At 46.2% G+C, this 27,294-nt stretch overlaps 1 protein-coding gene across 3 annotated transcripts in view; it reads right to left on the bottom strand.

The window, feature by feature from the left end:
• MYOCD (myocardin) overlaps positions 1-27,294 on the bottom strand; it is a gene marked incomplete at both ends in the record, with an annotated part of 89,863 nt that overhangs the window by 29,711 nt on the left and 32,858 nt on the right. For all 3 annotated transcript variants that reach the window (XM_082859875.1, XM_082859876.1, XM_082859877.1), the window contains 4 exons: positions 11,197-11,358; positions 13,799-13,874; positions 15,540-15,595; positions 25,361-25,426. In XM_082859875.1, the coding sequence (XP_082716001.1) occupies positions 11,197-11,358; positions 13,799-13,874; positions 15,540-15,595; positions 25,361-25,426 (360 nt within the window). The remainder of the gene's footprint in view (positions 1-11,196; positions 11,359-13,798; positions 13,875-15,539; positions 15,596-25,360; positions 25,427-27,294) is intronic.

Raw genomic sequence — 27,294 nt, 5'->3', positions numbered from 1 at the left:
ACCATCCCACTTCCGTTAATGATTTATTCCCTCTTCTAGACTTAATTCTATCCATACAGCAGGACACGCACATATTGAAAAAGCATTTCAAACAGACAGGACTGAGTGAAAGACACTGTACTGAAACTTGCTTTTTTCACCCTACAGTGTATCTTGGAGATCTTTACATGTGAACTCAGAGATCTTCCTCAATGTTTTGGTAACAGCTACACAATATTTCATTGTATGAATGGGAACTTTTGTTTTCCAACTTTTATTTCCCAAGGGGCCCTTATCTTTGACTATAAAATTTTTGACATAATAGAAAAGTACAGAGAATAATATAAAACATGTGAATCACCTGAAATAAATATATGCCAGTATTTTCCTATATTTGCATCAGAAACCTATTCACTTTCTAACAGAAAGGGCTTTCAGCGGGTATTTGACAAATGTCAACTTTTTCTTTGCATTCAGGAGTCACTCTTCTCTCCCATCTGGTCTCTCCCTCCTCCCTCCCTCTCTATTTTAAGGTCCAGAGCTAGCTCACACCCTTCCCTTCTTTTCTTACAGCAACATCCCCCCCCCCCCCCCCCACCGGGGCTCTGCAAAGAAGCCTCCCTCTGTCATTTTCACACAGTGTGAAGGAATTTATATGCCATTTCCCCTTTCTCCAGGGGATCATGTGCCTGCGATCTTCCTAGGAAGGTCCTTCCAGGAGCCTCCATGAATACCTTCCATTGTAAACTCAACCTGTTAATTTCTTTACTTTAGAAACCACGTTTTCATTGAAATTTCAGGTCCCACTTCTAGTTGTGGAATTAAAGGCTTTGTCCCTGTTGAAAAGATGACATGTATTATTCAGGGCCAGGTGGGCATGGGATTTGCTGGGGGGGAGTGGGTGTTAAGCCCTCCCCACCTCAGAAGCCACAGCATTTCATTGGGATTTACTTGGCGTAGACCGTGAGGCAAGACCAACTCAGAGAGCCCTGCGTGTGTGACCGTACCAGCCCCTGGGGGCAGCCAGCCTGCCCTGCCCAACAGGACCACCGTGGGGAGAGCTGTAGCATTACACTCCCTCCCCACCTCCTTCAGTCTGAATGGTACGGATCTTCTCTGTGTGATCTGACACTTCGTGTGACAAAGACGACGCCCCCGCCCCCTGCCACCTCCACCCGCATCAAGGATCATGTCCCAAACGCGTGCAAATGAGAGGGAATTAACCAAACTGCAAAGTTGTCCAAGCATTCTAACACGCCTGGAAATGTTACAAGAAGGGCGGGGATGGGAGAAAGAGAGAAAATTTCTCTCTTAATCCCCCAACTATCCCCCTTCAATAGTTTCAAGGGGAAAGATAACAAATGAGAAAAACAGTGGTTTGCATCAGCAGTTCACTTAGCAGTGGCAGGAGTAACAGAAACAATCAACTTGTGTTAGGCCTTAGAACGGTCCAGGAAGTCAGAGGAAGGACCACATTCTCTCATCTCTGTTTTGCAGACGAGGACATCGCAAGATCCAGGTCCCCCAGTTCTTTAGCGACCGAGCTAAGACACAGGCCCAGCCTTTGTATGCTCAGAGCCTCCAGCAGAGGCGGAGGGAAAATCAATACCCCTCCCGGGAGGTCGACAGATATATGTTGTTTAGGGAACATCGCAAGACCCGCTGGGTTGGTGGCAGTGGGGAGGGGTAGCGTAGAAATCGGCCAACGCCCATTTCTTTCTCGGCACACACGTACTGAGGACAGCTCCATCCTCCACATCTTTTACTCGAGTTTTTGAGATCTGAAGGACTGAACGTGACATCTTGACTGTGAGAAGAAAGAAGGCAGGCGATCACTTCGATCTCATTGCCACTGTCTCAGAAAAGGGATTGGGAGGATTGTGAAGCCCTGTTGTTGTGGCCATAAGTCAGCGTGTCCTTTTCACTTTGGCACCTGCCTGGAATGATGTGGAAACGTCCTAGAAGTAGAGTGTTTGGAATAAAGGAGTTGGTAACCAGTCCCATTTTCCCCAGAATTGGATGGAACATTCCTCAACTATTTTGTTCACTTCCAGCCTTCCCACTCAGAGAGGAGTAGAGAGAAGCAGAAGTATAATCAGATACAGTATGGTGAAGATACGGAAACCACGAGAAGGATGCTATCCGTCTATCTGCACGGGACATAACCGGAGAACCTGTCGAGGACTAGACTGCCTGGTGAGTGCTGTTGGTGGCTAGCAGACAAAGGGGATGGAGATGTGGGTCGTCCAGGCAGACTCACTCCCAGGCGAGGTGGGATGGAGCTGAGCCTGAAATGAGGGTGGACAGGATGACAGAAAAGGGGAGGGCACCTGGCAAGAGTTGCGGGGCACAGAAGGGAAGTTACAGGGTGGTGATGAGCAGAGCTGGTGTGGGAAGGATGAAGAAGTAACTCTCCCAGCCACCGGACTGGATTACTTTAAGATCCAGGTCCTGGAGACACACAGCTTCGAGGAGTCTACTTTACAAGTGACATCCATCATTTAAAGAGGTTCCTCTGCTTAAGTCAAGGAAGAAGCCGTGAGTACGTGCAACTGTATACACGAAGAAGCCGTGAGTACGTGCAACTGTATACACGAAGAAGCCGTGAGTACGTGCAACTGTATACACGAAGAAGCCGTGAGTACGTGCAACTGTATACACGAAGAAGCCGTGAGTACATGCAACCACATACAGGGTAGTTGCTCACACCTGAATGAACAAACACAGGGTGAAGACCAAGGCCCCCAAAATGACTCCCATCTAGTTTCTAAAAAGCATGTTGTACCAGGTCAGAATAAGCCGACAGACACACTGAGGACCCCTCAGAGGCTGTCCACACTCAGAGAGCCGACCACGGGGGGCCCTGCCAGTCCCCCAGCACCACAAAGGGCTTGGATCTCTGACTGCGAGGCCAGAAGGTGAGCGACAGGGCAGACAGATGAGCCCACACTAGGCTCAGCCCCTGCTGATGAGAACGGTGACAGCAAGAGGCCCCCGAGAGCGTGGCAGTGGCTTCCTTTGGAGCTGAGGTTCGTGGTGTTCAGTGTGGTCCGTGTGGGCCAGACAGGTCGGTTTGTTTCTTGTTCTACCACTTCGGTGGTGGAGTGACTGCTGATGAATTACTCAACTTCTTAGAGCCTCAACTTCCCCATCCATCAAATGGGCAACATCATCAGAGTCACCTCTCGGGGTTTTGAGGATTAAAATAACGCATGTAAAAGCACTGCGCTTTACATGTTTTATATGTTATTCACATGGTCCCTGACGCACACGTGTCCAGTCATTTCTAGCTGCCATTGTTGTTATTATTGTTTTTGGTAGCAGTGTCTGCTTGTCTCAAGTTCACCACGATCAAAAATAAAACAAAGGGGGGCTTCCCTGGTGGCGCAGTGGTCGAGAGTCCGCCTGCCGATGCAGGGGACACGGGTTCGTGCCCCGGTCCGGGAGGATCCCACATGTCGCGGAGCGTCTGGGCCCGTGAGCCATGGCCGCTGGGCCTGTGCCTCCGGAGCCTGTGCTCCACAATGGGAGAGGCCACCGCAGTGAGAGGCCCGCGTACCACAAAAAAAATTTAAAAAAAATAAAACAAAGACCACCCAAGAGGCAGTTTATCCTGTGGTCAGCTTTGCAAAGGTCAGCCCAACTCCGGAGCCAGAAACACTGAGAGGTTCCTCCCGGGAAAGCAAAGACAGACCTTCCCCAGAGCAGGAGGAGTGTCACAGGAAAGGCTGCGCGCTCCCCCCTCTCCTGCCTGGTTCAAGGCGGGCTCGGTGGAGAGGGACGAAGGTCACCTTATCTGGCTGCTTCAGGAACAAGCAAAGTCTGTCGTCTCCGTGCTGTGACCCCAGGCCCCTGCTCCAATCCCCCACGGCGGGCGCGGGGCTCACTGGCCACTGCGGGAGAGTAGGGCGCTGGCTGCTGTCCCTGGAGACACGTCAGGCGCTGTGATGACAAGGACCTGCTTCTGGAAGCCCTGACTCACCCCCAGGCTATGCCCACGGGGCTGTCTCTGGGCACCGGCCCCTTGGGGATCTCGGCCTGGTGACTCGGCACTTTCCCCCTCTTTCTCGGAAGTGATTGGATGAATGAATCAGTTGGACTCGCCTCTGCTTAAATAAACATTTAAAATTCCAAGATGAAAATGCGATCGCTGGAGTCCTGGTTACCTTTCCGCCGGGACCCACACCAGGGGCTGGAAAGCATGGGGTGGGAATGTGAGAACAAACTTCGCTCGCTTATCTGTTTGCAAGCCTGAGCGGTGTTCGCATGACAGCTATTTTAATTCATGATCAGACTTCCCCATGTCCTCCTGGAAGAGACTGAAGCCAAATCCACTTCCTAAGGGAGGAGGTGGTCCGGTGACAGTAGCTATAGTTTAAGAGTGGCTCTTGCCTAAAGAGATTTCAGTACACTGAAGACACCACAGTCCGGAGGAGATGGATTATGCCGTCCAACAAAGACCGAACCTACTGCCCTTGCAGGGGGTCAGATGCCTTTAGGATGGAAATAGATCAAAGTGGAATTTTGGAGGAACGAGCATTCTTTTTCCTCAGATCCCAGGCACTTCAGAAATGGGCTTTAAGTCTCTAGATAGACCCTGATGCTAGGAACACACGAGTTGTGAAAAACAATCCAGCTGCATAAACACTTGTCCCGTAACAGCTTTCGAGGCTAATTCTCCAGGAACGAATTCTTAGGTGGGCAAAGATACATTAGCACTGTCTCAGAGCACCCTAACTCTCCTCCCTGTCACCGCCCCCCTCAAAGCTACTGGCTTCCTACTTCTCTTTTCCCACCCCCTTTCCAGAACCTTCCTCAGAAAAGTATTTATCACGTATGCCTCCGTGTGTTTCTTTGCCCCAAGGATTATTCACGCTTTGGAAATAACTTCTCATTATGGAATGACAGAGAAAGTTATGCCAAAGCAAACGGCGCTACCATCTGCCTTAGGGCCATGGTTATTGTCTATTTGTCTTAAAGATGCATGATCGGACAGTGGTCAGACTTCCAGAGTCTCTGAAGAATGACTGGATACTTAGTCAACAAGAATTTTTGTTCTGTTTAGTTATAAAGTCTGAGCCTTGGGCTTACAGGTGAGCGACGACTAGCGTAGGATCTTCTAGAAAAATGTACACGACGCTTGTAAATGGATGACTCCTGGGCCATCCCTGGCGGACAGAAACGTTGCTTTCCTGTGTCGAAGGGTTACGGTGATAAAAAGAACTGCTTTATCTTGGATAGTGGTGCTGTATACTCTGAATCACAGGTTCAATTAAAAAAAAAAAAAAAAAAAGAGCTGAAAAGCAGACTCAGGGATTCAGGTGGGAAGCCTGGCTGAGTTCAAGGAAAAGAGGAGGACACTTCAGGGGGAGGAGCTTGTCCACTAGAGCAGGATGCCGGGACCCTTCCACTGTTTGAAGAGTTGGGAAAGCCAGCTGCGGTTCTCTTTTACCCAAGCAGAAGCCAGCTTCCTTGGTACCTAAGGGATGCTCCTGGCAAGTTAAGAAGACACCCGGATGACCAGAGAGAGGATTAACAGGCTTGGAGTAGGGCTCTCAAAACTGAGGGATGCTAAGTGACAATGACCACGTGTAAGCAGAACAAAGCCAGGCTCAACTCCAGTGTACAGTCTCTGTTCTCGTAAATCATCACTCCCACGTAATGTTATACTTGTTGTATTTGGCGTTCTGGCCTGAGAGAGAGTAGCTGTTAGAGGTTTTCTAAGAAGGAGAATCAGGGAAACAGGTGTATGTTCTGAGATGTAGCCACGAGGCGCCCCAAGCCTCCTTTTGTGTCAGTAAAACCACAAGGCCCCCTCTTCATCCACATTGCGTCACTCTGGTCACACAAACCTATGTTTCCTCCCCAGGGAATCTGTAAAATTCTACCTGACTCAGAAAATAAACTTGCAGGCTGGAAGACGGATGACTAGCTGGCACCCCAGAAAGGAGAGGAAAGTTTGGGGGGAAACGATTTGCTACAGTCATTCAGCTGAGTGCAAGAGGGGGGACATCTGGGAAAGAGAAGAAAAATCCCAGAGTAGGGGCTGGTTCCCTGTCTTACAGTATCCTTCCCTCCCTGCACTGAGAGAGGTTCTGGATTATTGTATGTTTGGGATGGAGAAGAGTTGGTCTTGAATAAAACCGGGAGGGAGGGAGACCATGAGTGTTTCGCTCAGGGCTTGGCAGAAACACAGACGCACAGCTGCAGAGGGAGCTGGAAAATGTAAACACATCTGGAAAGGCACGTGCACAGAGGAGGAAAAATACACAGATGCCAGGAGAAGGATACACAGAAAACCACAGCCCTGAGTCACCACTTCACCGAGGGTGGGTGATGCGACCCCAAGAAGTGACAGATAGGTGAGGGGTCGGCATCACCACCACCGCCGGAAGGGCTACTCAGAGCGCCGTCTCTACAACCGGTCGCTGAGCAACTCCCTCTGCCTCTCTGACACTTCACAGGATGCCACGGCCTTGCCCACAGGAACTCATGCACATTGAAAGATTACCGCTAGAGAGCCTGAGGCATGGACGTTCCTTGGATGAGGTCAACCTATATCCTCCACCTCTTTCGCTAGCTATGCCTTCTCTTTATTCTTCACAGATCCCTGCCTCTGTCTTACATCTTCCTACATGAGAGCCCCCTAGCCCTCTTTGCTTCTTATACATCCTTCATACCCCCAGCTCCCCCTTCACACCCCGTCTACCGGGCACTCCTGATTCTCTGTACCCTGCGCAGCTTCTATTTTTACAGCAACTATCACCTTTTATTGGGATATATAATTAGTTATGGGTTTTGTGTGTTGTCTGTGTCTCCTGCACTATAATATAGGCTCTGTTAGACCAGAAATTTTTGTACGTTTGTCTAGTGTCTGACACATAGAAGATGTTCCATAAATATTAAATGAAGAACTCAATAAACGAAAGGGCAGGCTTATCGAGTCCATCAGTTTAAATTACCGCACACACTAAAGTCTCCCAAGTCTACAGCTCTAGACCAATACTTCCTTCTGAAGTCTAGTTGGATAGAATCTACTGCTTATCGAATCCCTGCCCTTGGAGTTCCTGCAGACCTATCAGCTGCAACAGTTGAAGCGGGAATTCATCATCTCTCCCCAGATCTGCTCCTCCACTCTTGATACATGGCTGTCATTTACTCAGTTGACCAAGAGGGAAACCTCACTGTCATCTTTGACTCTTCCTTTTGTTCACACTGACATATTCTACCGGTCATCTAATGATGCAACGTCAGTTACCTCTCAGATGCTCGTTTTTTGGTACCCACAGCACGACTCTTGTTCAGACTCTTAACTAAAAGCCGTTCATCAGATTTTATGTTCCCCCTTCCGAAGTGCAGAGACATTGCTGTGAAATCGCTGTTCAGCCAGGGAACACCACCCCTGCCAGCCGTGTGTACTGTTTTCAAAGTGGGATGTGAGTGGAAGCGATGTGTACATCTCCAGGTTGAGGCTTTTTAAACGTGTGGGTGGACCTTTTCATTTTTTCTTTCCTCTTCACTGGCTAGATCCAGAGGATGATGAGACTGTAGGGCACAGGTTGGCAAAATTAGGGCCTGTGAGCCTGCTGTCTGTTTTTGTAAATAAAGTTTTATTGGAACACAGCCATGGCCATTTGTTTACATATTGCTTATGGCTCCTTTCCCACTACAGCAGCTGAGATGAGTAGCTGTGACAGCTTAGAGACCTCAGCTTATTCTTTAAGAAAAAGTTTGCCACCCTGGCTCTGGGGGATGGTGGAGCAGCAAGACCAAAGGAGCTTGAGTGCCTGAAGGGTTTGCTGTCGAGGAAAACCCTCTCTGGACTGTTTATGAACAAGAGATAAACGTCTATTGTTAAGCAGCTGAAATTTTGTGGTTTGTTTAGCAGCCTCTGTTATCCCAACTAACAACAAAAGACATGTAAAGTCTCAAATAAAATACTAGCAACTTCTAGGGAAAAAAATCCAAGGAGGATTTAGTTCCAGAAATGCCAAGGATGATTAGGAAAGATAGCAATACCACATTGCTAGATCAAAGAAAGAAGCCCGTATGATCATCTTTTCATGCGTGTTGAAAGCATTTAAACAACTCAGCATCCATCTTGCAAGCTATCCTTAGTGGAACAGAATAGAGAAACACTTCCTTAGAACATCTACCTCCAGCACAAGTTACTGTCATATTTAGAGGTGAATGACCAGAGGAATTCCCACTGAAGACTGAATCAACAAATGTTATCACTGGGCTTCCCTCATTGCGCAGCGGTTAAGAATCTGCCTGCCAATGCAGGGGACACGGGTTCGAGCCCCGGTCTGGGACGATCCCACGTGCCACAGAGCAACTAAGCCCGTGTGCCACAACTACTGAAGTCTGCGTGCCTAGAGCCTGTGCTCCACAACAAGAGAAGCCACTGAAATGAGAAGCCCACGCACCACAACGAAGAGTAGCCGCTGCTCGCCACAACCAGAGAAAAGCCTGCGTGCAGCAATGAAGACCCAACGCAGCCAAAAAAAAAAAAAATGTTATCATCAACATAACAAATATATAACATTATATAATATTGCTTTTGAAGCACTGGCAATGTACCAATGATAATAATTGTCTACTATGTAATACAGCAATAATTTTTAAATTATATAATGTAATATTGCATAATGGAAAATAATATAAATTATATGTGCTTTATATAATTCACACATATAATTTTATATGTAAGATATATATCTACGTGATATAAATATTTTATATATGATAAAATATAATTAGATTTGTATAGTATATTATACTATTATAACATATATCATTTACAAATAAAATATTTAATTTATAAATAAAATACATAAAATTATATTGAATTTATATTATGAATATACTGCATGTCACTTTTAAAATGATGTTAATTGTGTAATTTATTAATAATTCCATGACGTTGCTTTTCAACAACCAGCCAGCGCTCCAAGGCAGAAAGAAAAAACAAACAGGAGGCGCATCTTCCTTATTTGTAGATGATGTGATTGTCCACGCAAACAATTAAAGATAAAATGAGATACTATCGGAACAATTAAGAAAATCTTCAAAGACGCCCAGTTACAAAATAAATGTGCAAAATTAAGAGGTTTCCAATATGTAAGTAATAACTGATGTGAATTTATTTTAAAAAACCTTACCAAGGGAAATAAAAGAAGATGTGTAGACGTGAAAAGAGATACTATCTTTCTGCCTCAGAAGAATTAATATATTTTAAACCTATGAATTCACCATAAACTAATCTATAAATTCACTGCAATCCCGAACAAAATTCTAATAGGATTGAAGTTGGAATATAATAAACTGATTCTAAATTTCACCCACCATATAGTTGTGAGAGTAGCCAAGAAACATTAGAAAAATCAGACCAATGTAAAGAAACTTGTGAAGACAGATATTAAGACGAATTATAAAACACACCACTAAAATCGTGCAAAAAGGAAACTTAGACCTGTCTCTTAAACCGTGCACTGAAATAATGTAATATGCAGTAAAGACTGAAATATAAAAATGAAGTATATACATGTTAGAAGACAGTATAGGTGAATAACTCTACTCTTGAGGTAGGAAGAGTTTTTGATAAACAATAACAAATTCAGAAACTACAAAGTAAAAGATTAAGAGATTGCATGATACAGAAATTCAAAACTGCTATAGGTGAAATACACTACACACAAAATCAAAAGGCAAAGGACAGAAACGAACAAACAAACAACAAACAAAGCCAACAATAAAAGGCAAAGGACATGCTGGTAAAAGGATGTGTAATACCTGTGACAGATGGAGGATCAGCTTTTTTTTTTTTCCTCAATATATATAAATAGCTTTTATAGTGAGGGAAGAAAATGCCCAGTAGAAAAAAGGAATAGCCACGAATTGCCAATGACACAAGATCCCATGGAAAAACATCATCTCTCTATAAACCAAAGAAGGCGATTTAAAATGAGAAATTTTGCCTATCGTATAAAAATCAAAGATAAATTTGCATGCATGGAATAAATATAATGTTTTAATAAATGATAAGAGATACGCGATAGAGATCTTTCCTGTTCTAGATCTCATCAAGGTAAAGACGGGGATGGTGCACTGTTGACTGGGCTAGTCCAAGTTCAAAGGCACAAGATATTTAGTGTGGACAGAGAGAGTAAAGAAGAGAGAAAACCACGGTGGGATATTTAATGGGCAGTGATGAGGATACTCTCTCCCCTAGAGTTGATTCTTCCATATTTACGGGTTCCAAATACAAAATTCATGTGGCTGGCCTCTGACGGGTTGCGTGCAAGACTTTAGAATGTGGATAAGTTTAACAATGAACTTAGCATTTAATAAAACATCTTTATGCATAATATTGGACAATGTGTCAAAACATGTAAATGTGCATGGCTTGTTATATATCAGTAATTCTTAGAGCTTTTGTAGGCTTCATTGGAAGAGTGTAATTTGCCCGTGGGAATGCCAGGATCCCCTTTCTTCCTTCTACCATGGTTTTCCCAGATTCCACCTCAACACCTCTGTGAATGAATTCGGGACCCTCCGGCCGTTTGGATCCATGTGGCTTCAACTGTTCCAAAGGTCTACAAAATGATTTTACGCAGCTGATGAGAGAATTAACGTTTGCGTCTCCTCTTTCAGTATCTGTACTTCAACCGTGTAGCACACATGTGTGTTGTCAAAGAGTTTTCACGTGCTTAAAGAACTGAACCTCACTCCCAAGAGCCGATGAGTTGGGCTGGTTGGGTTTTCATCTTGGAGGAGTGAAGGGACCTGGGGAAGCCCCAAGCCCTAGCACCCGAACTGGGCTTGGCGTCCAGGTCTTCCCATTCAGGTCCAGCGCTCTTCCCACTCTGCCAGTCTACACCCCTTTAAAAGAGGAAGGGCGGAGAGTGCCAGGACCCCAAAGTGATGGAACCTTGCAGGGAAGATGTTTTGAGGTTTAAAATCAAGTCAGCTCCCCAACCTGCTTGAGCAGAACCAGACTGGTCTATGTTAACCTGACTTTGGAGGCTGAGCGGGTTTCAGTTTCTTCCTTACTCCCCGCACCTCTGGTTACGGGGAACACTCTGGAACAGCGACCCATGGATTGACTCTTGTCTAGTGAGAGGTCTTCACCCCCAGGGCCCCAGCGTTTCAGAGCCATGGCTGCCCTCAGACCTCAGCACGGAGGGAAGCGTGCCACTCATTTGTGCTACCTACCCTTTATGGCCTCTTTCACAGCAGAATCCACAGGGAGTATGTTCTTCTCTACCAGCTCCAGGGGCCCCGGCCGGAGAGCGATTTTTTCATTGAGGTCATCTGCAAGTCGGGCTCTTTTCAGCTTCATCTGAGCAGTTGGAACGGATCTCTCTGCAGTGGAGCCTAAGGGGTTAAAATCAAAAGGGTCAGCTCTAGAATTCGATGTTATTTTTGTGGGTTTTTTTTTTTTTTGCTTTTGTAACCCAAACACTCTGACACATTGTACTCCACCATCCTAATAATTTTTCAATGCAATCATCCTCATTTCACATGGATTAGCAGCGAAGACTAGACACTTCCAAATAAAGGCAAATAGAGAAGCACAGAAGAGTGAGAGAAACTTGCTTTGTGGGGATTTGGGGGGAAAAAAAATGTGCAATTTGGCGATTCTGTAAGTAAGTAGTCCACGGGGCCTGTATTGCTTGCTGACACTAAACTATAGCATTTGCATGCAAAGCCTTGTCTACATATTGCCCGGCCCAGGCTGAGCTGGCAGTAAATATTATCTATTATTATAATTAATTGTAGTAGCGTGACTTCTCAAGAGTTTTAGACTTGTTGAGGTTGTGTTACTAACTGATTCAAATGTCCAGGTCCAGCTGTAAAAGAAAAACAATTTTTGGGGGGGAATATTTAATTAAACAGGGATTTTAAAAAATTGAATTTATCCAACAGGCAGTTTCTCATCTTTGGGAGAGTGAGAAAGGTCACTGACAAGCCCTGAATCACCGCTCTATTCCTCTTTGGGTGAGGCCCAGACTTATTTCTGTGCAAGAACGTGGAAGAGAATCTTGTGAGCCGGTGGTTGCTATAACGCAGGACTGGAAGTTAGGGTTCCACGAGAGTTTGTAGCTTTCCGCTCAACTCTGCACATTTAGAAGTTGAGACCTTTACGGACGTCCTGGTCCTATTGTTCTATTAATATCCATCTACTAACCCAGGCTTAGTGTCTGGCCGCTGCTCTAGAAATCTCCACACAGGGGAGGGCTAGGGATGTCTCATGGTTGCAACAGGTCAGCCTTGCTTAGAAGCTACATCTGCAAAGCACTCGATGTGGGATGGAGAAAACATCCATATTCCAAACCCCAAAATGGAAGTTTCTAAGCCCAAATCCTCTCCCAACTACCCGTCAGGCCAGTGCAAGGGCTTCTGCTATACCCCCTGCCTCAGGGATCTTTCTGACCTATCCTGCACAGCCATACAGGATTCATCCTCAGAAAACACTCCTTTCTTGCATCCCCTCCAAGATGGTCCTCTCCATCCATCTCTCAGTCCAGTTTCGCAGGCTCACCAGAAACTGAATCCACCCCCTACGTGACCTGAGATGGTTGATGCCCAAACTACCACTCCAGCGAGCCTGGTCCTTCGCCTTCTGCCCCCCACCCCCCATCTTCCTGAGGTCACCTTTGTACCTTTGCTTACTTTGTTTCCCCGCCCTAACAAAGTCTTCCTGACTCCTGTTCTTACAGCTTCCTTCTGCTTCAACTACCCCCAGCAGTTACAAGCACTGGTCCCTAATCTTATATTTCTATTTCTAAAATCAGACCATGAACCCTTGGAGGGCAAGGGTCATTTATAATCTAGTAGATCCTTTGTGCACCAGGGGGCCAATTTCCAATTTCTGTGGGGGGGGAAGGGTGGGTTTCATGGAAACCAACAGAGACTAAACTTGGGGTTTCTGTGGTTCATAGCCTGATATTTTAATTCAAGACTGGCCTGATACAACAGATGATGCTTTCTTGATTTTAATATTATACATACGTATGGTTGTAAGTATGGAAAACGCTAAAACATTATGCAAAAGAAGTGAAAGCATTAGGAAACCCCCCCCACTTAGGGTCAACTGTTTTTAATAACTGGGCATCTTTCTTAATTACTTATACAGTATTTATTGGTAAGTCTGTATTTCTTCATCATAGAATCTGACTGTAAATACAATTTATGTATATATTTTTGCCTCCCCGATTTTGACTGTAAATATAGTTTTGTTTTCTGGTCTCCTCACTAAACATCATTTTGTAAGCCTTTTCTCATTAAAACATGATTCTTCTAAAGCCGCATTTGAGGTAGCCGCAAGTTATTTAATCACACGGATGGTGCATAATTTATTCAGTCTCTCTACTATTTTCTGACGTTCCACTGATTTCAGTGTGTCGCTATTTAAAGTAATGACATGATAAACGTCATTGTACATAAATCTTTGTATGTCTGATTATTATTTTTTTGATACAATACTAGACATTTATTACTGGCATGAAGGATGGACATTTTAAAGGAAGCTGATATATGTTGGACACTCCCTATGTGCTCAGAGAAAACTGGGAGGTGGCACAGCCCAGAATGAGTGCCAGGTCTGGTACTTCTTGGCCACTACATGGCTTCCCAATTTGACCGTCTACATGGCCTCAAATGACTAGATGAGAGCTCAAAACCACCACTTTGGAATGGCAGGGGACCCTTTCTAAGGGGAGTTAGCAATTGTGCAGAGACAAAGGACCCTGGAAAACGGCCCACGCTCCATTCCCACTGATGGGCCCCAGTTTATGACTCTGGGCAACCTTACCTTGGAGTATGTGCATTTTCACCACGTCTGCACGGCCGGACCTGTTTCTGACCTTGTGCTTCAGGGTGTCTTCAGCCTGTCAGACACGGACACAGAATGAATTCTGCTATCAGCCTCATACACTTGAGTCACCTAGTTTTAACTTTAAAAGAAACCCCTTTTCTCTCAAAGGGAAAATGTCTCTTTTTGTTTGTTGTTTGTTTTTTGTTTGACAAATGCAACATGCAAATATCTCTGTTCTCCTATGTCTTGATGAAGGAGGGCTCGCAAAGACCTCTACTAATTTTAGGATAGAAAAATAAGACACAGAGGTCAAAAGCTTGGGTCCACCTCAGCGCTCCACACTTAAAGGCCAGGCAGGTACCTAATTATAAAATATTAATAAAACTGTGATGATACTACACTGCTTTTGCATGAGAGCCAATCCTATTCCATTGCCTCTTTTTTTTTTTTTCCGGTACGCGGGCATCTCACTGTTGTGGCCTCTCCCATTGCGGAGCACAGGCTCTGGACGCGCAGGCTCAGCGGCCATGGCTCACGGGCCCAGCCGCTCCGCGGCATGTGGGATCTTCCCGGACCGGGGCACGAACCCGTGTCCCCTGCATCGGCAGGCGGACTCCCAACCACTGCGCCACCAGGGAAGCCCTCCATTGCCTCTTAAAAGAGTCAGAAATTAACTAGAGTCAGAGATGAAATGTAACCTCAATCCATCCAGTATAACATGACAACATGTGCCCCCCTCCTGTTTTGCCCTTGATCTTTCTCTCAAGACGTGAAAATGTAAATTCTGCAGGCCGAGACCCACCGTGAGCTGGGAGGACACTTAGAGATGAGTTATTTACTGAGTCTCGTGGCTTTCTTGATGATGGAGTTGTCTGTAGGGATGGCGCTGGCTGTGACAGGGCCACCACTGGACCTCAGGGCTCTGATTTCTAGTTCTGGGTTTTTATCCCACTATCCTGAATCTCTTAATTGGCCCCCGAGAGGAGTCTGGGGATCACTCCAGTTCTGATGAAAGACAATTCTTCTCCAGGCAGTAAGGAACCCCAGCCTCTCACGAGTGACTCTGAAGAGCCCCAGGGCTCTGCTCCTTCTTCCAGCCCCTCCCCTCACTAGTTGCCAGGCTAAGACGTCCCAGGAGAAAGATACCTAATGGCCTTTCCTTCTGCATACACTGCTGATGCTTGCCCAATAGCACTTACTGTATTGATAAATTCAAGTGGCGGAGATTTGCTCTGGAGGTACGGAATATACACCGATTTCCCCCCTCAAATGCTAAGAGAAAGAGAAATAAATAGAATTCCTTTTGCCTTTAAATAGCCATGAATAAACTCTGTATCTGCAGGCCCTACCCTACCACTGAATTGGATTTAAAATAATCTGATTGTTGCTGAGAAAAGCCTGTCACGAAAGAGAGGGCAGCTTGCCGACACACCTTACCTCCCTGTTTCATGTCTCTCTGACCCCTGCCACATCCCTGCAGGGATAGCCCCCGACATCAGAAAGATGGGGGACACTTTCCTAAAGCTAATAAACAGTAGCTTCAAAGCCAATACTATTGATCCCATTTCCACAGTTTTCAGTTTCTAGGAGGAAGATTCCACATGGTGTGCGGGGAGGGGACCAGCAAATCGGTTGAGTTTGCAGGAGAAATTCTACCCGCTTTCCCCCAAGCTTAGCATTCAGAGATCCAGAGGCTGGGGCCTGAGTTCAGGAAGGTGGGAAGTTTGCAAACAGTTACCTTGCCACTATCCAAACGTTTTCTTTGCTCATGGAATTCAGGTGGGCTTTTCAGGGCTGAAACAGAAAGACACAGACGTGAGCAGAGAGGGCTTGGGGCTGGGAGCGGCGTCGCGGTGCTTGCCGGTGTGCTTGCCGAGCGGTGCACAGTGGAGATGTGATGGACATGTGACGGCCTTCATCAGGCCACAAGCAATGGAAGAGGAAAGGCCTGGAGGTCACCAGCTTCCCTGCAGCCGGAGAATCCAGAGGAAGGCGGACGTCAGCCTCAAACAAGAGGAGAAGCAGAGACAGAATACGCGACAGGAAGAGAAGTGGCAGAGACAGGGCATTCCAAGATGCTGAGGAGGGACAGGCCTGGGGGAGGAGACCAGGCAATGCTCTAGCTTTAGGGGAGACTGGGGTGACTACCACCCTCTTTGACTTCACTCTGCCCTTGAGTGCGCAAGTCTGGGTGGAGACTGCAGTCTGTGGAGGAACCTCGTCCCACGTTGCAGGAGGGGACTTGTTCTTTGGGTCAGGGAGTTGGCTGGTGGGGTAGGAACATGCAACCAAAGGGCAGTGAGTGAGAAGCACAGAATCAGACTCTGAGGGCTGGAAGGGACCTTGGAGATGGTGAAATACAGCTCCAAGCCTGAGCAGAATGGGGAAACGGAGGCCCACGGAACGGGACTGCCTCGCCCAGGGTCACACAGGTAGGGCTAGGAGCCTAGGTCTTCTGACAACCTAACTTCTTTCAGGGTGTGATGCTCAAAACACTAACAACCAGTCAACAGGGCACTGGTCCGTCACAGCTCACAGCAGCCGGAAACAACCTGGACCGAACGCCAGCCTCCCTTCTTGCCAAGACCCACTGCTCCCCTTCCCAGCTCCCAGCAGCTCCTCAGGACGATGCACTGAACTTTTGACTTTGCAAAGCAGTAGAACATCACTCAGCAAAATTCTACCTTTTTACTGGTTTTCCTGATCCCCTGGAACAACTGCAACCAGAAGCCGTAAAGGACCACCTTTCATCAGAAGTGATGAGGCGGTTCAGAGGTTAGAGAATTGCATCAGATAGTTTTCTGGATAGTAGGTCTGGACAAGTGGGCGAATCACGTGATCCAGGTTTCTAATATTCACTCCCACAGATGTCAACTCTCAAGCGGCAGGCAAGAAAATATTCTTCCAAACCTTGGCTGGCATAAAAAAACTGGATTTCTAGCCAGATGGGCACTTGGGGCTGTGTGTGTGTGCATGTGTGTGTGTGTGTGCATGTGCGTGAGTGTGTGTGCCTCATTCAGCCTTAAGACCATGCCGAATTTGAGCCCAGCTCTCAGACGGGCTTGCTGGACAGCAGGCAGACTCCACTGTAGTCCTGGCAACTGATCGACCACGTTATCCTCTACTGAGGATGCTGCCTGGGAAGCTACTAAGGCATCTCTAAGTCTTCCTGTCTCACCCCGACATCTGCAATGTTGACCAAAGGAACGCACAGAGTAGTCCCAGCTGGCTGCCTCGTGCCGAGGGGAATGGACAAGCACACTATTCTCCTCGATCTGACCAGAGACTAAGAGGCTTCCTTCCTTATAGGAAAAAAAGAATCACCCGTTGCTTGACTATCATATTTCCCATGGATCTAACAGCCCCCGTTTCTCTTTGCTGCTTTTCACGCTTAAAATGAGCCTCTCTGCCAACCCTGTCCTTTTCAATGGCCGCTTTCCCCCTCCCTGTCTCCTCACTCAGTGGCTCTGAGGAATCATCTGGAAAACTGTGCAGGCCTGCCGCGTTGCTCACGCATTTTCTCTGATTTGGGTCTGACCCTCATCCTGAGTCATGAGGCTTGCCGTTATTTGCACTTGATCACAGTTGCAATTTATATTGATGGAGTTTTGAAACCATCTCCCATTTCCCCAGGCAACCAGATGCTACGAATCTGCTTGAAGTCCAGTGGGCCCTGGTGAGTCTGTACAATCTGAACCCATAGGTCTGCACCTCTGTCTGACAGTCTGGTGGTCACCTAAGGAGGTATTATACATTGGTGTGGCTTAATCTCTTCCATAATCCAGAAAAGGAACTGATCTCAGTGTGGCCTTATTAAGTGGTTAAAAAGAGCAACACAGCCTTTGCCTTAAGAAGCAACCCTAAGGGAACGGCATGAATCTATCTTGAGATCGCTCTTACATTCCAAACTCAATTGGTTTTAATTGGTCTTAGGACTTAGGGGCAGTTCATCTGGTTCTCTTATCCCTGAGGCTTTTCAGTTCTTATTTGCGGAACTTATTAATTCTTCTATGAAACCCTGCGTTTCCTGTATCTTAGCTTGCAGAGCTATAAATCATCACTTCTTGGTGTTAACTATTCCCCTGTGAAATGATTGTACAGTCCAGTACTCCAGGGCCAGGAGCGCAAAGGTCTTCTGGGATCTTCTGCCCCAGGGTGGGAGAGGCTACGCCCATTTAGCCAGAACTTGGGAAGGAAGCTAAAACATCCACACACTGCGTTTTACCCCACGCTCTTCTTCTCAGGGCTTAAGGGGTGTTACGTGGGGTACCATTTGGCTTGCCATGGGCCCTGTGATTGACATTTGCCTTTTCTGTGATTCCAGAGAATGTGGGTTTTAGCCACCTCCCCTGAGGGCCAGCGAAAGCCATAATGCACCCCCTATCCCAGTTGACTTTTTGGAAGAAAGGACCTCCTTTGCTGCCAGCCCTGGGAGTATCCAATGGCACAATTTTGTATTTAAGGGACGTTGACATTTAGGATTGAAAAGGAATTTGGATTTCTAAATCAAAAAAAATAATAAGTCAATGTGATCTCAAATTAAAATACGGTTGTAAATTCAGTCAACCCCACGTCTAACTCATTCCGCCTGGAGGAAGATGGATCGCTTCTCACAGGGGAATTCATGTTCTCGCCGCGGAGTTTAGTTAGGGGCTGTTCCTATTTCTGTCCCCGCGGCTCCAGCTAATTTGGGTCAGCTGTGTGTATAAACATTTGCTTACTTAGAGCTCAGGAAAAGATCCCAAGATGAGAACAGGCCTCCTGCGGTCCCCTGCTGCTAACCTCCTGCTTCCAGCAGGAGCCCAGCAAAAGGAGAAAACAGGCTGCAAGGCCGTGGACAATACGTCAGGGAGAGGGGCCTGGCTCTCACAGAGGAGGGGCCTGGGGCTGGTAGCAGCTCTGGTGGCAGAGGCAGGGCCTGCCTTCTCTCCCAGGGCCGCTCACTGCCAGGCTTGCAGGGGAGAACCCAGCTCCACTGGTATACGGATAAGGACCAAGAGGCAGCATCAAAGAGGCCGCATCTTGGGCAACAGATGGAGCAATGGTTCTCAGAGTGTGGCCCCTGCACCGGCATCTTCAGCAGCAGCTGGAAACTTGTTAATAATACCAATTTCCAGGCCCACAGAATCCAAAGCTCAGGTGGGACGTAGAGGAACGGAGGGGTCTGTGTTGGAACACGCCCTCTGGGAGATCCTGGCGCCCCGGAGTTTACAAGGCCAGTGGGTGCTGATCTAGAGTCCTTGGGAAACTGAGAGTTCAAAAAGTGGGGAATGATGTCTAGGACTGATTTCTCAGTATTTCAAAAAGCTGAAGAAAAAGGGTGTGTTTGCCCAGAGAAAGGCTGCTTAGTTCAATGAAACTGCCACTTCTCATACTTGCTGTCTCGAATCAGAATAACTTGGGTTAGAACTGGTTGTTCTCATCAAGAAGCACCGGCTGGTAAGCTTATATGCCACTAATTAAAGACAGATATATGGATTAATAATTCACATATGTAGGGTTCTTTGGGAGGAAGGCAAAACTAATTCAAACGCAAGACCTATGGCAGTAATGGGTATAGTTTAAAAAGTGACTAAAATTTTGGGAGCCTTCCCTGCGGGCTCTGTCCTTGCTTTGCCACCTATTTTTGGAACAGCCTTGAACGCGTCTGATAGGTTTCCTGTGTTCTCAGTTTCCCACTTACAAAATGCATCTAGTAGTACCTGTCCTCTCTTGGCTCTGTTTTTAAGGACAAGTTGGACCACAAGTTGGCCTTGGAAATTGTCTTAACTCTTTAGGTAGCAACAGGTTGCCTATTCGGTACCCAAAGGATGGCCTCAGGGGTCTGAAAAGAGTGCATTTTCCCAACGGAGCTCTGTAATATTTAAGGCCTGGCTTGCACACTTGGAGAATTTAATGCATCACACATGAATACTTTGGAATTTCGCAGAAGGGTTCAAAGACAAATTCTAAGGGTGCCTGTCATCACCGGTTTACTAGTTTCTAAGGAGCAAGGAACATAGAAAATCGAAGGAAAGAGGGAGGGAAATAAAGAAGTGAGGATTTTAGGCCCAAAGGGGCTTGGCATGAAAATCCAGGGCGCCTTTTTTTTTTTTCCCTCTCTCTGAGTTTGAGATGTTAGAAGGAAGGGGAGAGGGACAGATGAAACCCTCGTGCCGTGTTCTGCTCAAACAGCCAACAGTGTGTGGTACGGAGGGTGCTGTGGGGAGAAGCCAAGTCAGATGGAGGCACTGAGGAAGGGAAGGAAGACTTTGCCCCGTCAACGTCTCAAAACTATCAGGAAGCTGCATGTGCTGTGGGTAGAGGAAGTGCCCCGTCACTCTTCTTGCTATGCAGGAGGATCACAGAATTCAGGGATTTACCAAGGCTTTGCAGTAAGTATGTGGCTGCTGAGGCTTGGATTAGTCTGCAAAACAAATAAAGGCAGCACCATTCACAGACAGCTCATCGTATCTTTCCATTCATTGACATCGATCAGACCATGGAACCAGGCTGCCCAGAAACTCCTTTCTGGCCAGCGGTGCTTTCTCTGAGTCTCTGGGGAGGAGTCGCAGCCTCTCTGGGCCCCTGGGCCTCTGTAATCCACTTCAGTTCTCTAATCTCGTTTTCTACATTCCCGGAGAATAAACTCAATGTTCCCTCCTCTCTCCCCTGGGTTCCTATAGATCAGCCCCACTGCAGTAGCAGAAGGAAAGGGAGAGAAAGTCATCTACTTCCTTCAATTCTCCCAGAAACTCACTCCGTGTAGCGGTGGGACATTATCCAATATTATGAATGGGGATAACTAAGCAGGAGCGATGTGAGGAACCTTCTGGACTGTAGGCTCTTTGAAACAGAATTCATGTCTGACTCCTTTGTGTTCCATAAGGCCTTCCTCCCAGCAGATGGTCGAAATATTTACTGAATTGCTCTATGACCATTGTTTTCTTTTTTTTTTTTTTTGCACTGAAAACTCAAGAGCTGATCGTCTTTCTGCACTAAGGCTTCTGAAATGGTTGGAATAAAACGGTATTTAAGATTCAACCCAGGAGAGTGATGCCCAGAGAAAAGAAGATAGTGGGGAAAATCTGCCTGAGAAATAATGAACAGATCTGAGCCCCATCCATAGGTCTCCAGAGGACGAGCCTGGGCTCTATCTCAAAGGCAAGAGAAAATAAGAGAACCTTGATGTCCTCTTGCAGCCTTGAGCCTGGCAGGGAGGGGTGGCAAAGCCATCCCTTTGAACTCTAGTTGATGGTGACAAGCAGGCAATTTGAAATCTCCGTTTTGAGATTCAGAGGTAGGATTTTGGAGAGGAGTCCAAACAATATATTCTTAAAGTAATATTTCTAAGTTAATGTTGAGAGGCTATTTCACTCAGATTTCACGACTCTTCGGAAGATGTGAATTCCGCCACTGATACTATAAACGTGAAAGCAATCTTAGAAGCCAACCTGGGCCCATGCTTCTGGCCCGAGAACGCTTTCCCACTGTTTAAAGTTGTTCAAGGGGCCGTGTGCCTTCCTTGACTAAATTCAAGGAAAAATGCCTTTAAGGGCATTCAAAGCACCGGAAGGGGAAAATCCTAAACCTATAATGTATACAAGTAAGATATGAGTACGTGCTTAAGAGAGGTGACGAAGGGCGATTATAAAAGAGACTTCGATTCTGTGACTGCTGTGGCCTGTTGGTTACTCATCAGCAACTTTGAAACCTGCAGGATGCAAGCCCATGAAGGAGGAAGAAATTAAATTCAATCCATGTGGACCAGTTTCACTAGTCTACTGAAAATCACCCATGGTCCCACTGGAGTCAGTGGGGGAGAAACCTTCTACTTAATCATCAATTTGGTGCACATTTGAAATGAGACCAGCCACAGAGCAAACTCAGTGGAATTTTCCATTCACTCTTGGTCATGGTGAGACATAGATTACAACGTAGAACCCAAAGCCATTTCATTAAAACCATGGGCTTTTCCTTGGCATTTTCACATATACATGTTTTTATTTTCCCAAATTCCAACTGAATTTTTCTGGCCACAAAATGCTTGATGATAGAAACTTAAGGAAGTGCTTTTACAGTTCCAGTGATTCCTTTTGAATATTGGAGTCAAAGAGCCCTACACCAGGATCAGGAGACACGGGTTCTGGCCTCAGCTCTGCCGCACTAGGAGTGGACTGCACTTTTTTTTGCAATGGACAATGCCCTTGGGATTCAATCTAATGTACAACTCATGACTAATTCTGTCCAAGGAGACCAGGCGTTTCCATTGACCAGCTAAAAACTGCAGAGCCATCCGATAACACCATAAGGACAGTGGACAATTCACTTGGCCATAAGCTTTCCATTTAGGCAATTATGACAAGTTTGAAAATTCAGGGGGAGCACTGCAATTATTTCCAACGTATGGATAACGAACGTGAGATCGTGTTACTAATTTTATCGTGCGTGCATTTAAGGTCTCACAGTTCAGGTCTGTAAGTAGGACCATACTGGGCCCTGATTTTGGGATGTTTGAAAAGCCTCCTAGGCCTCTCCAATCTCGGTTTCATGGAGGTTAAAGACAATGAGACGTGGACTAGGGAAGGGATTTTCAAACTCTGTTTGAAGACGACCAGCGCTCTGGGGAGGATAATCAGGGTCATCTAGGAGGGATGAGGGGAGCCGGGTGAATGGGACAGAGGACCCCGACCCTGTTCCAGTCAGTGTATATATATATATTTTTTTTTCCATAAATTTAAAATTTTTATTTATTTATTTATTTTTGGCTGCATTGGGGTCTTCGTTGCTGTGCACGGGGTTTCTCTAGTTGTGGCGAGCGGGGGCTACTCTTCGTTGCGGTGTGTGGGCTTCTCATTGCGGTGGCTTCTCCTGCTGTAGAGCACGGGCTCTAGGCGTGCGGGCTTCAGGAGTTGTGGCTCGCGGGCTCAGTAGTTGTGGCACATGGGCTTAGTTGCTCTGTGGCATGTGGGATCTTCCCAGACCAGGGCTTGAACCCGTGTCCCCTGCCTTGGCAGGCGGATTCTCAATCACTGCACCACCAGGGGAGTATATATATATATACACAGACACAATATCTTTAACTATTAAAAAAACATTGAAAATCAGTAAATTAGATGATCTCCAATGACTACCGGCTTTGCTTCCCTCCATTCTACCCCCTTTCTTCCTCCTTTCCTCTTTCCTTCCACTTCAAAAAATTCAAATGATAGAACGAAGACATAAAGAGCCCTCTTGTAGAACGTAACTAGTTTCACCCTGACTCATACTATCTGTGTCTCTTGTCACCTTTTCCCCTGAAATCTCGAATCTCCGCGAAGGACGGTCCTGCTCACTGTGGCCCCCCCACAGCACCTGGCACACCACCCTGCAGAGAGTCAAGTTCATCATGAAATGTGTTGAGTTTGATTGAGCTGAAAGGACCCTGAGACTGTGGGCTCCTGGTTCCTTCCTCTGGCGCAGCTGCTTTTACACACATGCCCCCGGGGGCGCTGAGTAAACAGACTGCATGTTTCATGTCTGGGTTGATGAGGCTACCATCTCGGCCCCCAGCCTCTCAGCAGGTGCAGGGGCTCGACTGGGTCTGGCTTCCCCAGAAGCACTGAGTCATCGAGGTCTAGGGGCTGGGCCTGCAGGGTGCACCTGCTGCGGCTCTGACATTTTTCCACAGCAGAATCGACACCCTTGGGAAGCCTGGAGAGGAGACGGCTAAAGAGTAAGGAAAACTGACGATGCTTAATCAACCCTTCTCATTTTTCTGAATTAAAAAGAAATATCACTGCATTACTCTTAGGACTTTCCCCCAGCAATTACCTTAATCATACAATGGGCTATGGATGCAAAATTTCTGTCAAGCAGTATTTCGTTAATAGGTACACTATTTGATTCTGAAAAATCCTGGACAACAAAATATTATATCTTCATTGGATTCGACTCTACAGATGGACGTTCAATTTGCATGACTTACATAAGGGTGTTATGTACAAATGTACCATCGGGTTCATTCCTATTTTTATTAGGTGTTTCACTGACCCCCTGAAATTTAACCCCAGCAACCTAAAAACAAAAGTTTATTCTCATCCAAAAGCCAGCTGCAAGAGCCGGGCTTGGATTATTTAAGCACGCAGGTTAAACTTTAAATCAGCTGTGAACAGCTTGAGGGGATGCAAAGGTACCAGGCCTCTCTACTCCAATGGCCTTTCCAGAACTAAGGGAAAGAAACACCCGTGAAGGAACGGGTTATCTGAATCCCACTGAAACCGATGGGCTCATCTTATATTTGAGGGCACGTGGCAGAGACTGTGGTCTACGGAGAGGATCCTGGTGGATCTAGACTTGTCTACACTCCATTCTTAGTGAATCGCTCTTCTGGACGTGGTTAAACAGGTTCGATTCTACGTGTCTGCAACAGGATTCTGAAAAAGACTGGCCTGCTCACATTGGAGCACGCACGTCTTTACCTGTCTCGAAGTCTGCAGACTCTTGGTCTCTCCTGGGTTTTAGCACCCGCCCTGCTGGGCTGACTGAGATGAAACAGGCCACACAGACTTGTACCTTTGGTCTCTCTTCCTCACTGTACATTTTATTGAAGCAGCCTTTCAACTGCAAGGTGAGATCTTTCTTCTGTGCTTCAGCAAACCTCTAAAAAAGTTGTTCTGCCATAAGGTCACCTGCTGTTTATTCTTTGTAGCGCTTAGCCACGAACAAGGAACTTCACCTGAATTACCAAAGGAAAGGGACTTGAATATTCTTAGTTCTGTTCTGGTTCTGAAGCACGGACAACACTTAAATTGTCTGGACCTTGGATCACAGGGCACCAAGGTTACTACCTGCAGGACATTCAATCAAGGGCACATGCTTAACCCTGAAGCCACAGTCATGACGAGGACCTGGATTTCTGCAGGCGTCATTACGGATATTGACTTTTAAATTCTGCTGGGGTGAGAAGTTCGAAAGTGTCACCTAAAGGAGCTTACGTGGTGATTCCATTTATCCAGTACTTTTCCTGTTTCTATAGCTAACCAAAAGTTAGCTTCCATTGCTAAACCGGCAGGAAATTTCAAACGTATCTTCTAAGAGATATGATAATCCTTCTTCTTTGACCCAAATGATGGCCAGTAATTCAATGTTATACCATTTACGCTAGAATGGTATTGCCGCTCATTATTCCAGAAAGGAAGCACTGGACAATATTCAGTTACTTGTGGACTCAGGTACCCACACAGAAGTGAAACCGAGGAGGTGAGAAAAAGATGATGTGATTGATGCTTCCGGAAAGAAGAGTGATTAGATCCAATTCTAAAAGTAGGAGAGAGGGATGGACGCCCATAGAATTGTGTTTGTCCTATAAACAAACCACCACATTAGAATTTTATATGATTAAAGGGAAGCGCTTACAGGTGAGTAGCATTTGGGGCTAAGCCTCCTGGCCAAGGTCTGGGGTTCCTGCTGACACAGAGTCTGTGAGGATCTGGGGAGACTGATCCATGGAATTAGACTATGACCTCTGAGGTGCTTTCCAGCTCTCAAGCTGCATGGTCCCATGGTACAGATCAGTCAATAAGAGAGGCAGCTACTCACGTGGTATGATGCCTTGGTTAGCCAGCTGTTCTTGGGTCCTTCTCTGTTGAAGCCGTAACTGTAAAACTTAGAAAAGCAAGTGTTAGTTTGTGAGTCGGGCTAAGACTGATCGCAATCACTTCTATTTGCCTCGTACTTTTTTTTTTTTGCATCACTCTTCTTGCATTATTTCTAGAACAGTTCTGAAAGTCTGCGTGAAGGACGCTTGCGCGTCTGTTGTAGACGTGGAGGAGGAAGGATGAGAGAAGCTGAGGGGCTTGCAGGGTTTTGCAGCAAGTGGGTAACAGCCAGAGACTAGAAGACTTGTCTCCTCTGTGAAGTGAATGTTACTTTCACAGGGCACCATGCCCTGTCTTCCCCTGCTAGACCACCTGGGAGGTGAATACCACCAAACACTGCTGGGAACTCGGCCGTGATTTCAAAAGAGGAGACGGAGCAAAGGAAGCTTGGCCTCTCCACTCTCACCTGGGTTCAAATCCCATCTCTAGCCCCTTCCTATGTGGGTAACTCTGGGCAAGTTGTTCAACGTCTCTGACCCTCAGAGTGTTTTCATTTGTAACTGGGAACAACGCCTGCCTTACAGGATTGTTATATAGTTTGATTAAACTGTGTATGCAGACTGCTTAGCAGGGTGCCTGGCACCTAAGTCATCAATAAATGGTAGTATTCTGAGAGTTTAGAGTCCACCTGGAAATTCAGAGAAGGGCTATTGGAGTCATGCTTTACTTAGAAAAATTAAAACATTGTTATCTGTCCAAACTATAAATTATAAAACTTTGTTACTATCCCTAGCATATTACTTATGATTTTCTCATTCTCTTCACCCCTTTCCTCCTAAAAACATACCCATCATCTTTGGACATTTACAATTTCTCAGGGAGATTCTGAGTTCGCCATCTTGGTTCCCGGTTTAAGTTGCTCAGGATAAGAACAGAAAGAGCAGAAATTTTCAAGGAGAGGGATTGGTTTAATCGCCTTATAATGAAAAGAGAGAATAACCATTGCTTTTATGAAGATAAAATTAGAAGGGAGAGAAGAGAAGCAAAGATGAAAAGGATATATGGGCTGATGTTCAAGTTTATTTAGTATTTCAGAGTGAGGCTTCAGAGCAAATGCAGTCATAAATCATAAGGCTTCAGAGCAAATGCAGTCGAGAGAGTAATGGAGAAAGACAATTTTCAAAAGTGTTGCTGTGGGTTTCGAATTGGCTTCTCACCAAACTTCTTCGGGAGAGACCCATGTCGCTGAAATACTTTTAATTACTTTTGGTGGCTGGACTGTGCTTCACTGAATAGCCTCATATGACTCCATCTTAGGACTGGACAACAAGGAGGACTAAATTATTTAACTTTGTGGATACATGAAAACGACACGAGCGTTTATTATTCAAGCCCTCCTTCAGACCAACCCTCTCACTGATAAAAACCATAAACTCTGAACATAATGTGGAAAATAACTACGTGAGGATTCTGAATAGTGACAAAATCAGGCAGACTGTAGGGAGGAGTTGAAACTTGGAGAGGTGACTTACATGCAGGTGAGTTTCTCATTTTGGGGCGGGAGGCTTTGCCTTGAGGGTGGCCTGTAGTCACGAAGTGGCAAGTCATAGGCAGTTAAAACTCCAATAGAAAACCTGCTCATCTTTCTGGCCAGAGGAATCAGGAAAAGGTGCCCAGACAACCAAGGCTGCCCACCAGGGAGTAAGGGGGAAATCAGCAAGGGAGGGAGCTGGAGGAGGGGGTTCCCTAATCCCATGTGTGAATCTCTCCAAGTTTCAGGTTGATCCACTAATGATGTTTCCATGGGGCAGATTCAAAGCAGCACAGCAAAGGTTTAAAATTAAACTGGAATTTGGACATCTGTGCACACAGGCAAGAGAGAGCTTAAAGTGGGACTCTACCTGGGTTAACTGTGTGCTAAAACAAAAACATCAG

Source organism: Leucopleurus acutus, assembly GCF_964270905.1.
Source record: "Leucopleurus acutus genome assembly, chromosome: 19".
Taxonomy (NCBI): domain Eukaryota; kingdom Metazoa; phylum Chordata; class Mammalia; order Artiodactyla; family Delphinidae; genus Leucopleurus; species Leucopleurus acutus.
This window is presented reverse-complemented; position numbering and strand designations above follow the sequence as displayed.